At 45.4% G+C, this 15,302-nt stretch overlaps 1 protein-coding gene across 1 annotated transcript in view; it reads left to right on the plus strand.

Moving 5' to 3' along the window:
- Positions 1 to 12,216, plus strand: part of LOC122533218 — a gene marked incomplete at its 5' end in the record, with an annotated part of 72,014 nt that extends 59,798 nt beyond the window's left edge. The window contains one exon of the mRNA XM_043662710.1: positions 11,932 to 12,216. Within this exon, the coding sequence (XP_043518645.1) occupies positions 11,932 to 12,216 (285 nt within the window). The remainder of the gene's footprint in view (positions 1 to 11,931) is intronic.
- Between the last annotated feature and the right edge of the window lie 3,086 nt (positions 12,217 to 15,302).

Genomic DNA, 15,302 nt, shown 5'->3' on the forward strand with positions numbered 1-15,302 from the left:
TCTTCTCGGGTCCGTATAAATGTTTTTCTGGGGTGAAAGAAAAAAAAAAAAAAAAAGAAAAAAGAAAAAGAGAAAGAAAAAAAGAAAAGGGGTGGCCGGCCAGTTTCTCCTCCAAGTAGCTCGGCGATGGTGTGGGTGGGTCGCGTGAGTGGTCCACGGAAAAGGGGGTTGACGGTTGCTGCTGCACGCACAGGAACTGGCCGGGCCAGGCGGCCATAAATATCGTTGCGTTCTTATATTTTCATCACGGCCATCATTAAAATTTATGTTATGATCAGAAGTGCGCGTATATATCAGAGGACGCGTTCCGGCGTTGCGGCGCGGCTAACGGCGCGCCGTCGAGGGTGGGTTACGCGGTAATATTGTAATCTATGTGTGGAAGAACGCGGGAAGAGAAACAGAGGAGAGATGAAAAAGTGGCTTCAATGGCAGCCGCACACCGTTGTAAGGGGGTAGTTTTCAGCCACTGAGGGGGGTGGCGGGTGGCGGTGGAAAGAAGGGTGCCGAACGGAAACAATGACGTCTATACCAAATCCCTGTTTCTCTGCCCCTTCTCCCGCGCGCCGACTGCCATTAGACTCCCGCGTGCCGGAGTCCTATAAAAATATAGCCCGTATTGTGCTCGCTCAGGTATCGATATCCTCGCAGCCACTAAAAGTCCCTGCTGTCTTCGCCACATGTATCTTCGTGCAACGCAAGCCTGCGCCCGTCTACGCTCTGTCTCCTACTCCATCGGCAGCTGTTACCTTTCCCATCCTTGTCTGTCGCTTTCTCTTTGCTTCTTCCTCATTACCAAGATCATCCCCTTCTTGCTCGAATTTGAAGTCAAAGTTTCGACGAGACGTCTACAGACTCGTCTCGCCTTTCCTGACACTTATCTTTCTAACAAAAAAAAAAAAAAAAAAAAAAAAAAATGGTAGAACTTCGAACAAAAGAAAGAGAAAAGAAATAACATTTTTCCGAGTTGAAATGTTAAACCAGCGAATTTGCTACTTCACGTTCTTCAATTTGTACGAATCGAATTGCGAAAATTCGCCGTCCCAAAGATTTGCAAGTGCGGGTGGGTCGACTACCAAATAATCAAAAGAACTCGATAAAAAGCTCAATTTAAGAACAATGAAGCAAACGCGGAAAATTCTTGGGCAATGCTATAACTGACCGTTATAGCCGAGCCATCCAACCGACTAACCCAAGGACCGTAATTTAAGAATAACCGAATTACCAACGTTTAATGGCGAACTGAAAAGAGAGAGAGAGAGAGAGAGAGAGAGAGAGAGAGAGAGAGAGAGAAAAGGAGAAGGAAATATCGTTGGGGAGGATTCGATAAAAACGTTCTCGCGGTGGCGAGGGACGAAACGAGACGGGGACAGGAGGCGACGATCAGTCGGCTCAGATCACAAAGATGATTCGCTTTTAGCGTGTGGCCATTGTCATCCGTTGGACCGAGCAGAATCGAAATGGCAAACGGTAACTCGATTGCCCGGCCTGTACACGGATTGCGAATTATTTCTCCTGTGGTGGCGCCGCTCATTTCGCGGCCAAACAATCGTGATCGATTCATGCAAATTCCAACAATCGTCCTGCCCACCGGCCACTGTCCCTTTCGCCGATTCCGCCGTATCAAGTCCTCCATTGTCCGCGCCGAAATTCGTTTGCGAAGCGCGGTCCGCGATCCCCAGGAGCTTTCCGATCCGGGGGAGAAAAAAAAAAAAAAAAAAGAAAAAATGATCGGTCTCTCTGGAAATATTATAGAAGGAGAACAGGTTTTCTCCTCTTTCTTTGTAACACGCGCTAGGCTGGATAATCCGGTCGTATTTCGTCGATTCGATCGAATTGCTTGCCCGTGACGTCTGTTTCTTAATATTTCTAATAATTGTGAAATTAATCGTTATGCAAATAATTCTATATACGTTTAACTGACAGTCGTTCAATTATTCCCTTAAAAATTTCATTACGATCGATTATTAGATATAATTCACGATCGTTATCGTATTAGATATAATTGACGATCGTCATTTGATGTAATTCATTCACGAACAATTCAATCTTTAGGAATCAAAGCTGTTCCAGGTCGGATTAAATTTATTTTCTATTTTTCAATGCTCAGAATAGATTTTTCATACGGAAAAGAATATTTTATACGAAGAATTAATATGGATTTGGCGCATCTTCGATGCAAAGGGTTGAAGAACCGCGTCCGTTTAAAGTTAGAGTTCAACAAAGGGTGAAAATATACATTCTTCGAACATCTTTGGCGATTAATCGTGCATATTGTAAAAATAGAAGTTTCGTGTTCGACTCCGCGTCGAGAGTCCACGGTTGAAAGAAAGATTCATCTGAGACAGCAGCCAGAGTCGATGGTCCTTTTTTCTCGTTCGTATTGGAAAAAGGAAATAGAGGCTGACGCTTCCTAAGAATGCCGGCTGAAAGAAATAGCCCGTTTCTCTCTTTCCGCAGCAGATGATCACCGATTTTTTTTTTCTTTTCTTTCTTTCCTTACGCCCATCGTGATTTATTAGTGGATCGCGCGTGAGAAGATCTCGGGTGCTGACTCGCACGTGTGTCTGGAATTCGCCGAGGGAATGATTGCTGCATAGAGAAAAAGAGATTAAAAATAAGTCAGGGGGCAGGCAGCTTCCACTTAGGCTAGCCGTGCCTCTGTCACACACGAATAAGGATTTCTGATTTGCTTTTCCAGATATTCCCTCTCTGTCCGTAATTAACTCCGGAAATTAAGTAGAATAAAAGCTCGCTTCCCGTCTTTAACGTTCAACAACGATACAACATCTCGTTCGCAATTTCCACTTAAACATCTACATCTGACTTTAATTTTTCATTAAAGAAACTCAATAAATTCAATCTCGCTTGATCTTCTTCTCTTTCCTTTTTCTCTCTCCGCGATAATGTGAAAAAAAAAGGATACACTCGGTACAAACCAATCGTTATAAAGTTGATTCGACATCTAATCAACATCCATCTGAAGTCTATCTGCGATGGCCTCTCATACCTATGCGTGTTACGTTCCAAGTCAAACACTGAATATTTGTCGGAGCCCAACATCGACCAGCAGCAGCCAAAAAAACCTTGGAAAAATATATATCCCGGCCTGAAGCGCAGCCGTCGTCAAACCTCTCGATCGTTTTCTCCCGAGGGAGGGAGGGAGGCGAAAACACGAGGCATCTTCGGGGCCATAATTACGCGCTGCAGGCGTATCGCGAGTCGACCAAGGACTTTGAAAGAGTGGCCGTGTCTAATGATGTTTAAGAAGGGGCTTTAATTTTTCATTAGGACAACGGGGAACTTCAAAGGGGTTCGTTCGTTTTTTAACCGATGCCTCGGGGCTAGTTGCCCGGGAACTGATGGTCCCGCCATTGGCATTGTCGTCGTCCTTCTCCTCGTCGTCGTCTATCCACGATTTCTATCCACGAACCCTTCATCCGCCACCCCTTATCCACCCTCGCCACGATGTATTGACATTTCTTAAATATTGCCGTGCGGACGCGTTCTTATTGGGAGACATCCTCTTTGTCATCCCTCTGCCTCACTCTATTTTCTCCGTCCTTCGTTCGAGTCGCTCTCCTCTTTCTGCGTGAATGTTGAAACTGGTCCCACACGTGGGAACCTGTGCCACATGGAGTGCCGTCCTCGGCACACATGCTTCGGAGAAAAGCAAACGGAGGCGACGGTCGATGACCCTCCGAAAAGTATCTCGTTCGAGGAGAGGAGCGCGTTTATTGTCCTACGATTAATGGACCTCCCAAGACCGCCGGCTACAGACGACTTTGCCTCTCGCGGTTTTCTTCGCCGCCTTCCGGCCACTCTTTTCCCAACTTTCGATCGCAGTTATCGACGATTCTTGCAGGCCATGAGAGATACGGATCGTAGTCAAACGACGTTACAAAGTTACAAAGCTACAAATAATTAACATGTTTTAGAAACTGTCAAAACCGAAAAATCGAATTGGGAAAAATCTCGTTTTATTGCTAATAAAATAAATGTAATGGTGACTCATAATTTTCTATCTCGGTGATGAGCAGGTAAAATGAAAAAGAAAAGAAGAAGAAGAAGAAGAAGAAGAAATTGCAATGACAGTCGCATAGAAATCACCGTCACCGATTGATAATCGACCGGGTGAACGGGCGCGCTGAATATCGACGGATGAATATCGAACGTCATACACACCTGGAAACGAAATATTCACAGACACGGTGAAATAATGGCCGTCGCGAGACAATATATCGCAGAAATCCCTGTTCTTAGGGAGGGCCCCGAGAACGTCACATGCGCGAGCACTTCAACGGACTACTAATTCAGGCCGCGCCAATCAGCGCGCCATTTAATCAGATCGAAACAAAGAGCACTCTCATCTATTTCACTTTGCCTCCGCGTTGCGTTTCTGCAGCGGCACAAAAGTGTCCCGAACAAAGCGCGAATTAGCATCGATGGTATTCTCCTCCCGTCGAAAAAGAGAAAAAGGAAAGGAGAAAGAAGGAGATCCCTGAAAGCTCCTCCGCGGTGGAGGAAGGGATGAAGAGCGAAAGAGTGAGAGTGAGAGTGAGAGTGAGAGAGTAGAGAGGGGTCGAACTCCGGGTATTCTCTTTCGCGACTCGTGTGTATGCTTCGAGTGTTTCCCGCCGCATATTGCACGTAGTACCAAGCGGGACTTAGAGCCGGTCGATATCTTAATAATAAATACAAGAGGGGTTCACCCTGATGGCTGGTTGGTGTGAGATTGAAGAAGGGGGCTGTGGGGAGGTGATTGGGGGAGGTGGTGGAACGGCGCCACGATGTATCGGTGCGGTAAAGAGAGCCTGCGCTAGATAGGGTAGCAGAGCCACGACTAAGGAACGCAACGAGAGGGTGGGAGCCAGCTCAGAGAGAACGAGAAGAAGGAAAGAGGGGGAGGGCGGAGGGAAAAGAAGGAAAAAGGGGGGGGGGAGGGTGGAGATCATTCGCACCTCGAGGTGTAATGAGAAAATTTGAAATATCACGACCGTCTCCTGCCTCTCCCGCCACCGTCGAAAAAAATATAACACCGCCGCTAGTCGTAAACGGCTGATCCAGCCCCAACCATCGTTTCACCACCACCACCCCCCTCCCCCACCTCCTCTGTTACCACGCGGCAGATTATAAAGACGGCTGGCGTAAGGTATTCCTCCCTTTCTTGCCACCGTATAACAGCCCAGGCCCTGTTCGGTGTTCACAACCGGGCAGCCACGATTCCACGTACACGCTTCCAATCCTCTGGCCTACGACCAACGATCGATTTCCTTCCCCCCTCGTATCGATCGACAGAAATTCTTACAGAGAGTTTTCCAGTACAGTGGTATAGACCGTCGTTTCAACGGACGATGCCAAAGCCGCGACTTCTTTCGACGTACACGTCTGTATAGACGTATCGTCTCGATTGCACGCAACACACATACACACGCGCAATGAATTCCTATTAACGCGCGTTACTATTCGTATTATGAACGATCCCCCTTCGACATCTTCCCGATACTCGCGTTTGACGCTAGGAAATTCTATCGTGACGAACAAGACATAGCAGGGATGCCGAATATATTTTTCAGAAATGACTTTTCTATTATTATCGTATTACGTAACGAACGATCGTAACGATCGCGTAGCAATATATTTCGCGACGATCGACCACCGTCGAGTGTTTGTCGCGGAAGCTCGTGCGTTTCAAAACGACGCATAATGATCGGTTGTCACACGGCGTGTCAAAGGTCAGGCGTAAGAAGCCGCGGTTAGCCGGATCACGCGAATCTGGAAAAAGGAAAAGGCGCAGTGAAACACGTCGTAAAAGGTAAACGATGCATTTCGTGTTAATTGGACATTCGTCTTGGCGGCTTGTATAAGTTGCTTTATTCAGCCGCCGCGGTTTTCCTTTTATTTCGGAAGAAGAAAAAATAAAAAGAGGAGAATAGCGTGGCACACGATCGTTAGAATTTTTTATTTCAATGAGAACGAGTATCGTGGAACGCGTCCCGCAAAGTATTGAGCATATACATGTGTTTTGCAACGCGAGAGAGAGAAAAGAAACAAGAAAAAAACTCCGAGTGAAATTTTTTCGAATTAGAAAATAAATCAAAGAAGCGCACCTCGAACGTCGTCGTTTAAAGTCGTTACGCTCGTTTATTGTACAAAAGAGTTCCATCCCGGTGTTAAAAACGGATACGCGGATTTTAAATTGATAATTAAACACGTGTTTACGTTCAGATTACAGAGAAAGTTGTTCGGTGCACATTGTTTTGCAAACGATCCGACAACGAGATAGTTTGCCCGAGCTCGACGTGTTCTTTGCACGCGGAAAGACTTCTCAGATTGAACTGGGACAAGCAATTGGCAAATTTAATTCACTCTCTCGTTTAAAGAATAATCGCGTACAAATACAATCTCGCTGCGTTGCAACGAATCAATTACCTTTCTGGTTCGAGTGACGTTCGACGCAACGCTTTCCAAAGTTTCTTCAACTAAATCGCAGTGCGAAAGTACGAGCGAGAAAAAAAAAAAAAGAAAATAATCGAACGAAAGGGAAACTTCAAAGAAACGTCACTTGAAAATAAATGGTAAAAAAAAAAAGAAGAAGAATGATCTCTTTCGTTCTCGGCCTCTGACAACCACGGAGTTGTTTCAAGCACTGGGCCTGCATCGATCCAATCCGGAATTCCCGATGGCTCTCTCTCTCTCTCTCTCTCTCTCTCTCTCTCTCTCTCTCTCTCTCTCTCTCTCTCGCGTATTAGTCAACCGTCACGAAATAAATAGTGGAAAGGATGGAACGGGCTGATGATTCGGGCTAGGACGTAAAAATAGAAACACGCGCGGCAGGGTGGGTGCGCGCGAGCCACGAGGGAGGCAGATCTATTCGGGATATTCCCCGCCGGCGGAGCACAAAGAATGCTCGGCGTTTGACGGGCTACGACACCGCGCGTTGCCAGCTGCGACACTCACATGCCGTCGTACGCGCCTTCGCGACCACGTTTCTATGCTGGCTATGCCAAATTGCACGCGTGCTCGTGTTCGCGCGATCGCCCATTCTCGCTCGGTTCTTAACTCTGCCAGGCCAGTTTGGCCGGACTCGACGAACGCGCCGGACAAGGATGTCTGGCTTTCAAGTAGATTTTGACTTTTCTAGTCGGACGCTGCAGGCGTCAGTCTCATCTGTGAGAATCTCTGAGGTGGCCATTTTCATTGAACGAAAAAGCGTGGCGATTTTATTGCGTAGTTATAGCACGAACGACAGGGAAATTGCGAAACGGGAATTTTAGAAAATAAATGCCAGTTGAAGTTGGAACGAACGAATCTTTTGCAACGTGTACCAAGTAATCGTATCCATTCTCTGTCTACTTAAATTTGAAATGTTTGTCTTTATACGGAACGTAAGCAACAACTTCAACGCTCGAAGCTATTTTTTTACGTTTCTATAGAAGGCAGAACTACCAGAAAGCAATACTACCTTGAGACCTATACTACTTATGTACGTCCGACTATCCTATACCACGTATCGTTCCCAATCGTCTGATTACTTGGCTAATTCTCGCGAATTCAAGCTCGTACAAATCGTTTACAAAATTCATGGTAACTGAAATTTGACGATTACTTTTTATATTCACGTATTTAGCCCCGGAATTCACGTATATTAAAGTCGAGTTCTATACGAAACTTAGTTTCCAAATTGTATCCCCTTGTACTTCCATTCTATCCGACATATTTCCAGCGACGCGGCAGAGTTTGATCGAGCGCGTTCGTCGAATCGGCCAGCGATCGACCGACGCTTCCTTCCACTCCGAGGGGGAAAACTTTGCCAAAAATGGCGGGACATTTGAATTATAAATACCGCGCGGCGGACGCGAGGATGCACGAAATGACAACGAATTGCACACGGTTGCTTAATTACACGGACATGCGGCGGAGTCGTTGAACCGGGGCGCAGAAAACGTGGAAACAAGCATTAACACGACAGAAACCGATCGATGCCCTGAACGGCGCAGTTGATCCGAAAGTGCGTGACCACCCGGCCTAAAAGCAGCCCCGGAGCAGCAGGTTCTTGCACACACCGCGGCCGAACCGTGCAATGAGCCGCGATTCCGTATATCGAATCGGTGAGTGGCGATCGATCGATGCTCAGAACGCCGCTGCAAGTCGGATAACCGTCAATTTGCCAGGGGGGTGTAAGACGAGCGTCGGGCTCAAGACGAAACGCCTTGTCGTGATCGAAACGCTCCTCCTCCCTCTCTCACGCCCTGTCAGGATCGAAAGGCGAGTACGTAATAGGCGCTGTCTGACGATCGCGTCGAACAGGCTGCTCTCTCTCTCTCTCTCTCTCTCTCTCTCTCTCTCTCTCTCTCTCTATCAATCCTACGTATCTTCTTCGTCAAGTAACCTCCATCGGCGAGAGCCTCTCGTAAAATGTGTTAACGCGTCCCATTTTTCGATGCAAATCAGCAGTCATCAGAAAATGGAGTTGCTTTTCTCCATGTTCGATGTTTGATTCCGTTGCGTCGATTAATCCGCGTGTTGTTTCGATCGTTCTCGATGCTTCGTTTCGTGACTCTGTTCCCTTCCGACAACGAACGTTTCGAAATATATATATATATATATCGGTAGAATGTTCGTTGGAAAATTAAAGATGCAAAAAAAAAAAAAGAGAAAAAGAAAAAATGAAGAAAACGTATTTTTGCAATCCGCGTGTTCGTAAAAAAGCAGCTCAATTCTGACGTCGTCGGTCGTCGATGTCCCTTCGTCTTTTCCACAAAGCTCCACGGAATTATCACCTATTATCAAATATCGGAACAATTGGCCAGCCAATTGTTCGTAGCCATTCTTCCCCAGCCACGATTAATCGTTATTAATCGGTAATGCCTCGAAACAAGAACGAGAGAAGGCAGATTCCGGCCGTCTTCTTATTTTCCCGCTGATGAACGTCGATTGCAGCATCGGCTGCGACAATGGGGACGCTCAACGGGCCAATATTTAATAGGCAATCTATTAGAAATCAACGATCGTTGAGGCAGCGACATCGAAGAATCAATTTTCGAGGAGGCATCTCGGCAATGTAAATCGAATGAGCGGAAAGAGACCAGCGGCCTCCGAGTTTCCCGTAATCCCGTAACTTCAATTTCTTAACAGCCGATTGTTGATAGAACAACGACAAAAGCAACGTCGTTAGGAACGTTCAAAGAAGCCATTATCTTTCAACGACTTCCGCCGTTAATGTGACGATCGCGGACGGACGATCTTTATCGGCGATCTTCTCGATCCTCTCCATCAGCCTTGTGTGTTGTGTGTGTGTGTGTGTGTGTGTGTGTGTGTGTGTATATTACTACATATATAGCTACGCTGACGTACTCTCCCCTCCATTTTCCCAAACGCGACAAATGACGCAGGATGAGTCTCGACAGCCTATCGATACTTCTCGAGTCCGCCATATTCCGATGAACGTGCGCTCGCTCGGATGTGTATTTATGCTTCCCGTATCATTTCGTAATTATCGATAACATCGTCAAGGCTTTTTGCAGGAAACAATGGGTCATTACTATAGCTTCACTTCGTATACTTTGTCTTTCCTTCTTCGTCACCCGTCGTGTCTCTCCTCCCCTAACCAGTCTAACAGTCGAACCACTGTGATGACTTGAGTGGATATATATACTTTACGCTTCGATTGCTCGAAATTCTCGCTCTTGTCGCTTCTTGGCATTCCACTTTGACACTGCTGTATATTAGCGAATGGGTTTTTCTCTTTTTTCCTTTTTCAACGTAGAGTCGACAACCGTTCCTTCTCGTGCTAAGTTCGAGTTTTATTTTAAAGCTATCAGTTGCGAACGATTTCGTCGAATGTAATGTATCAAATATTTGCGCCACGCGATTAATAAGAAATCGGGTCGAACGAGATCGTGATGACTAACTGGTGTTCTGGAATAATGTATAATTATTTGTAATTCGTGGTAAAATTGGAAACTGAGAATAATCTATGACCCTCTGGCAAAGTGTTGGAATATCTTATCTATCGCTAGCGAAGCTAGACCCATTTTTGCATTCGAAAGAGATCGTTCGTGTTCGATGTTTCCTCGTAGCAAAGCACATAGATTACGAGATACCATCGGATAAATTAAAATTGACCGTCGCGAGTCACAATTTCGAACGTACACAGTACGTAACGTATGTACATAGTATATTTTTAGTTTTTCGTGTGGATTTCCATATAAGTAAATTACCGTATCCCCGACGATTCGGGTTTTCTAGTCACTTCTGTTGGACACGTGAAATAACAATGTTACTCCGTGCGATGATAATATTAACGCGATATAATTGGTTAAAGAAGAGAGAAAGAAAGAGAAAGAGAGAGAGAGAGAGAGAGAGAGAGATACTTGTCAATCGTATCGACGACACGTATGAATAATGCAGTTGGCTAGGTAAAAACAGAAACTTACCGAAAGAGAAAAATATCGAACACCAGAGAGAGAAAGAGAGAGAGAGAGAGAGAGAGAGAGAGAGAGAGGTCAAAGAGAATTATAGAAAATAGTATGCGCGGTTCGTGAACGAGCACGTTATAGAATGTGGCCGTGTACGCGATTCCGTGTTACCGTACAATTTCAAATCGAAGTGAAGTTAGCGTCGGTGTTTCGCGGAACGATCGATCGATATTTCGATGCATCGAGCAAAAACTGACGTGGACTTGTTGCCCGTTTAGCCCGATGCCGTGCGTTCGCCATGTTTTGCCGCCGAATTGGCAATTACTTTAATTGCTTGCAGATGCCAATTAATGTCTTTGGCATATGCCGTTGCTAAACAGATTGGCCGAATAGACGAAACCGCTGAAACAGGAGGGGGGAAATGAGGAGGAGGTGGACGCATGTGTTCGTCATTACTGTACCGCGATGATTTTTATCATCTTTGAACGTCGCCGTGGTTCCCTTTTGCTCCTCGTATCGAGAGAACATCGAAATAAAATAAATGTTAGAACCACGAGAAAAGTTTGGAGCATTGGTTTTCGAGAGAAACGACGACTCTCTTAAATAAATTGATTAAGTAATTGCATTTGAAAGTATTGGCATTTACAGCTTGTAAGATGCTCCACTTTTGAGCAATATTTATAACGCGAAGAGATACGTACTTGTACAGAATTGTATCGTTGTATATCCATAAAGCTTTGATGAACAACTAGTAGTGTCAGTTTTTAATTTACCGCCGAAGCGCATAATTTTCGAGCAGGCGTAATTTTCAGTTTCATTGCTTCTTTATACACTCGCTTAATTATACATTCGCCCTTACGAAGAGGTGCCAGGTATGCATTAGCCGATAAAATAGATATAGTTCACGCGTCGATCAATTATTTGCCACGTATTTCTAGCGAAATCGGCGAAATAGTAAATTTAGACAGCAATTTTCAGCCCATCGTGAATAGATAATTTGATTAATCGACAGAAGTCCGTTTCGGCGTGTTTCCCTCAATATTTAACCTTGTTAGCACGTCTAAATAGCGGTGTGTAATGAGGCGATCGTATTCGAAAAAGAACTAAAATTGGCGGCGAAACGGTGCCAAGTAATAAATTGAATAATGTCCGTGCTCTTTAAATTATTCGAGGCAATCGAACAAGACATGCTATACACATTTCATCGACTGATTTCCTCGAATTGACATCGCGACGAGGTATCATAATTTATATGTTCCGATGGAAAAATGACAGAGAAGCACTTTTATTCACTTATACACACGCAAAGGTCTCTCCGTGTTATTATAAAATCAGTATCAAATGAAAAAATTGACTTCTCTTTTGCTACTTGGATCAATAAATAAATCACGTTTAAATGAAAGTGCAAACATCGCGCGTTAGAATGAGAATAACCTTGTAAATCTTGCAAGTTGAAAATAATCTAGCAAGTAGCTTAGCGAGGATTCTAATTTGTTGCTCGATGTGATTGCAGAGGGCGACACTGGCGGAAAAGGAAGTTTCCGCATTGAAGGAGCAACTTGCCGCGGCAAATGATGGGAATTCGAAGACTGAGGGACATAAATTGTCTCAGACTCCACAGGGAAGTGATCAGCAGCAGGTACACGATGCCAGCAATCCCAGGAGGACGCCGAACAGCAACCTGGAACAGGAATTGCAAGCGAAGGACAAAGAGGTGAGAGAGAGTCTCGTATTTTCACGTTTCCAAAATCTCCCCTTTCTCCAAATCCAAATTCGCAGAATTGATACCTACGACTAAAACCAACCACAATTCGATGCAACAGTGTTGAAAAATTGCAAAAAAAAAAAGTTTGATCAGTGTTTTCAAGAGGCTCGATTAACGCTCGATTTAGATCAGAAACAGGCGATTGTCGATCAAGTGTCGAAAACGATCGGCGAGCATCTCGAGTTCGAACGGTTTTTAACGGTTAAACACAGCTGGCTTTTTCGTTTGTAAAAAAAAAAAAGAAAAAAAAAAGAGAGAGAAGAAACGGTACACACGGGACGAAATGCATCGAGCTTCTCACACCGACACGACACTGTGTAATTTCGTTGAACTGTTGCACACAGAGCTTTCCGCCGCGTGCGCGTTGAACTGAATGACTGACGTACTCGATAGAGCACGTGGTGGCCCTCACCCTTTCGTTCGTGCTCCTCTCTTTCTCTTTCTCTCGATCACTCTCCCCTTATCTTTCTCTCTCTAACTCTGTGTGTGTGTGTGCGTGTGTATTTCTTTCTTTCTCTCTCTCACTTTCGCTGTTTTCTCTGCGGATCGTACGCACGAAGCACGCGCGCACCAACCAGCGGTGAAATTCACCCCCCGAGTGCACTTCACCTTCCCGATTCGCGATAAACGCCTCGAATCACGCTTTCGGTACGGCAAAGTGTGACTAATGGCAGTCGACGAACCGACGGAATTGGTAATGAAAGAAGATCATAAATAGGAAACGCGGTGTATCGATGAATATTCATCCGGCCGGGGGGGAGAGTGTCGGCCGAAAGAGGAATCGTTTGGATTTTGACGAAGACGGTTTGACACACGCTACGCGGTTGCACCGAGAGAGCCATGATGAATCGGCTACCTTTCCTTCCTTTTCTCTTCATCGGCTCTGTACCACAGGATTCGTGACAAATCGACGATCAGAGGGAACCTTTAACGTGCATAAATTACTTTGTTTTCGCTGGCTGGTTGTATCGAACGTTAATTGAACGACTGTGCGCGAATGTAAACGCAGAGTGCAACAATTGATACATAACTGAAGAATTAGAATTCCGTTCGTGCGCGATAAATAATATTCTTCTTGAGTTTTCGTTCAATTTACGTACGAGTATTTTATTTTATTTTATTTGTGGACAAAGAATGTACCGTTATCAAGTAAGCAACAAGTACTTTGTTAGACAAAGGAGTATCTTTTTTAAAGCGTAATACACAATACCAGGATATTTTATTAAAGAATACACCATCGACGCAAACCTCTCTTAAACTGCATCCTGTCGCGTTAAAATCCTCGTAAACTCTTAAAATAACATTCCATTACTATACACTCTCCAAAGTGTCCTTCTACGAAGTCTTCTCTCGCATCATTTCACTGAACCATAATTTCTCTCTCTCTCTCTCACACACACACACACACACGAATAAAACTCCACGACGCACGATGAAAATTTATTTTCCAATCTGTTCGAAACACCGATTCACCATCACTCGTCGTGTATCGTCGTTTCCCGCGATATTTTTCCCGTGCTTCGAAGCCTCGTTGGGCGCGGATCACCGCAGCTGAAAAAAGTCGAACCGCGCCTAATTCCACCGCCAGGAAGGGGGGTCTCGAGTTTCGCGGCTGTTGCAACCCTCGAGAAAAAGAGAAAGGGAATGAAGAGAAAAAAAGAGAAAAGAGAAAAAGAAAAGAAGGACACAAAGTGGTCAAACCCTTGAGCGACGGTTTACGGATCGGAGTCTTGTAAGAACCTCTCGCGGGCCACGAGGAGGGTGCATAATGCGAGCGGCGCGAGGGCGGCAGAATCGAGTCCTTTAAACAAAGGCGAAAACACTTAAAAGCTCCGGTTCTCCCAGCGGTGAGAAGGTAGGCGAGCGAGCGAGCGAGCGAGCAAGCAAGAGCGCACACTCACGCCAACACCAGGAAAGGAGTGATAAAAACACCGCTAAGAGTTCAATAAGTATCCTGCTTAGGGCCAATAATGCCGCCACCCCTTTTCTCCAGGCCTCGTCGGCGGCCCCCCTCCCCCCTTCCAACCCCCAGCTACTCGCGCCACTTTGCACCGGCTGCTCCGCTGCTATTCCCGTTCCGAAGGAAATCGTTCGCTTCAGCCCGAGTTGTAATCTCGAAGCCCGATAATCCAACCCCCGCCCTCCGCGCCACTCCTTTGCTGCTCTCCCCCTTTTCACCGATTCTCTCCAGGGGTGGCCGGAACATCCCCTTGCCACCAGACCAGCTAGCGCGGGCAACGACGCCTTTTCACGGATAAGAATTTGCTCCGCGGACAATGTCTTTATTGAGAAGCCATCCGCGCGCGCCGACGGGGATGACTTTTTATTATTCCCCGATTAAGGGGTGGAAATCAGAACGGTACGACGGGCTGGCTGCCGGATAACGAGGAGTAAATAACGCGACATCTTCGATCGTTTGCAGGCCCGCGCTAGCGAGAGGGTGGGTTTATGGCGAGCCGGTGAATCAATTGATAGATCGAGATTCTGCTACGTTGTTTACTACCGAGTGCATTTCGGTCCATTTGTTTAGAACAATTTCTCCGATTTTCTGTTTCACTGTTTCGTGGATTTTATATTTTACAGGTGTATATACATGCGTTATATATAGGGTTATGAAATACGTGGAGGGAAAGAGAGATGCGTCCTTCTCGCGGCGCAACGTTTCTTAGAAATCGAAACGGAGGACAGCTAAATGTTTTTTTTTTTTCTTTTTCTACCGCGACGACTGACGTACTCGCGTTATAAATATCGCGGAGTCGTCATTTTATATCGGGGGACATACGAGTTCAGCATTTCTCGATTGTTTAAAGTGCTGGCTCTCCCCAAGAGAAATAGACTCCTTTGATCTGACTCTGACAAAACGTACAGTTATTAAAAAGAAAAAAAGAAAAAAAAAGAAAGAAAGAAAGAAGAATCTGTTCGACTCGAACTTTGTTTATTATCACAGCGAGAAGCCAAAGTAATATTTGCCGCGAATCATCTCCCGAGTTTAAAAAACGTTTTCTTCTACTCGTGTAACTTGGCAACTGTTAGCGCCTTTAAGAGACGATGGAATTTTGTTTTTTTCGTTATTATCGACTCGGTTCCGATATTACTTTCTAACGAAAATCGGAGTAAAC

Source organism: Frieseomelitta varia, unplaced genomic scaffold (assembly GCF_011392965.1).
Source record: "Frieseomelitta varia isolate USP_RPSP 00005682 unplaced genomic scaffold, Fvar_1.2 scaffold_507, whole genome shotgun sequence".
NCBI classification, from domain to species: Eukaryota; Metazoa; Arthropoda; class Insecta; order Hymenoptera; family Apidae; genus Frieseomelitta; species Frieseomelitta varia.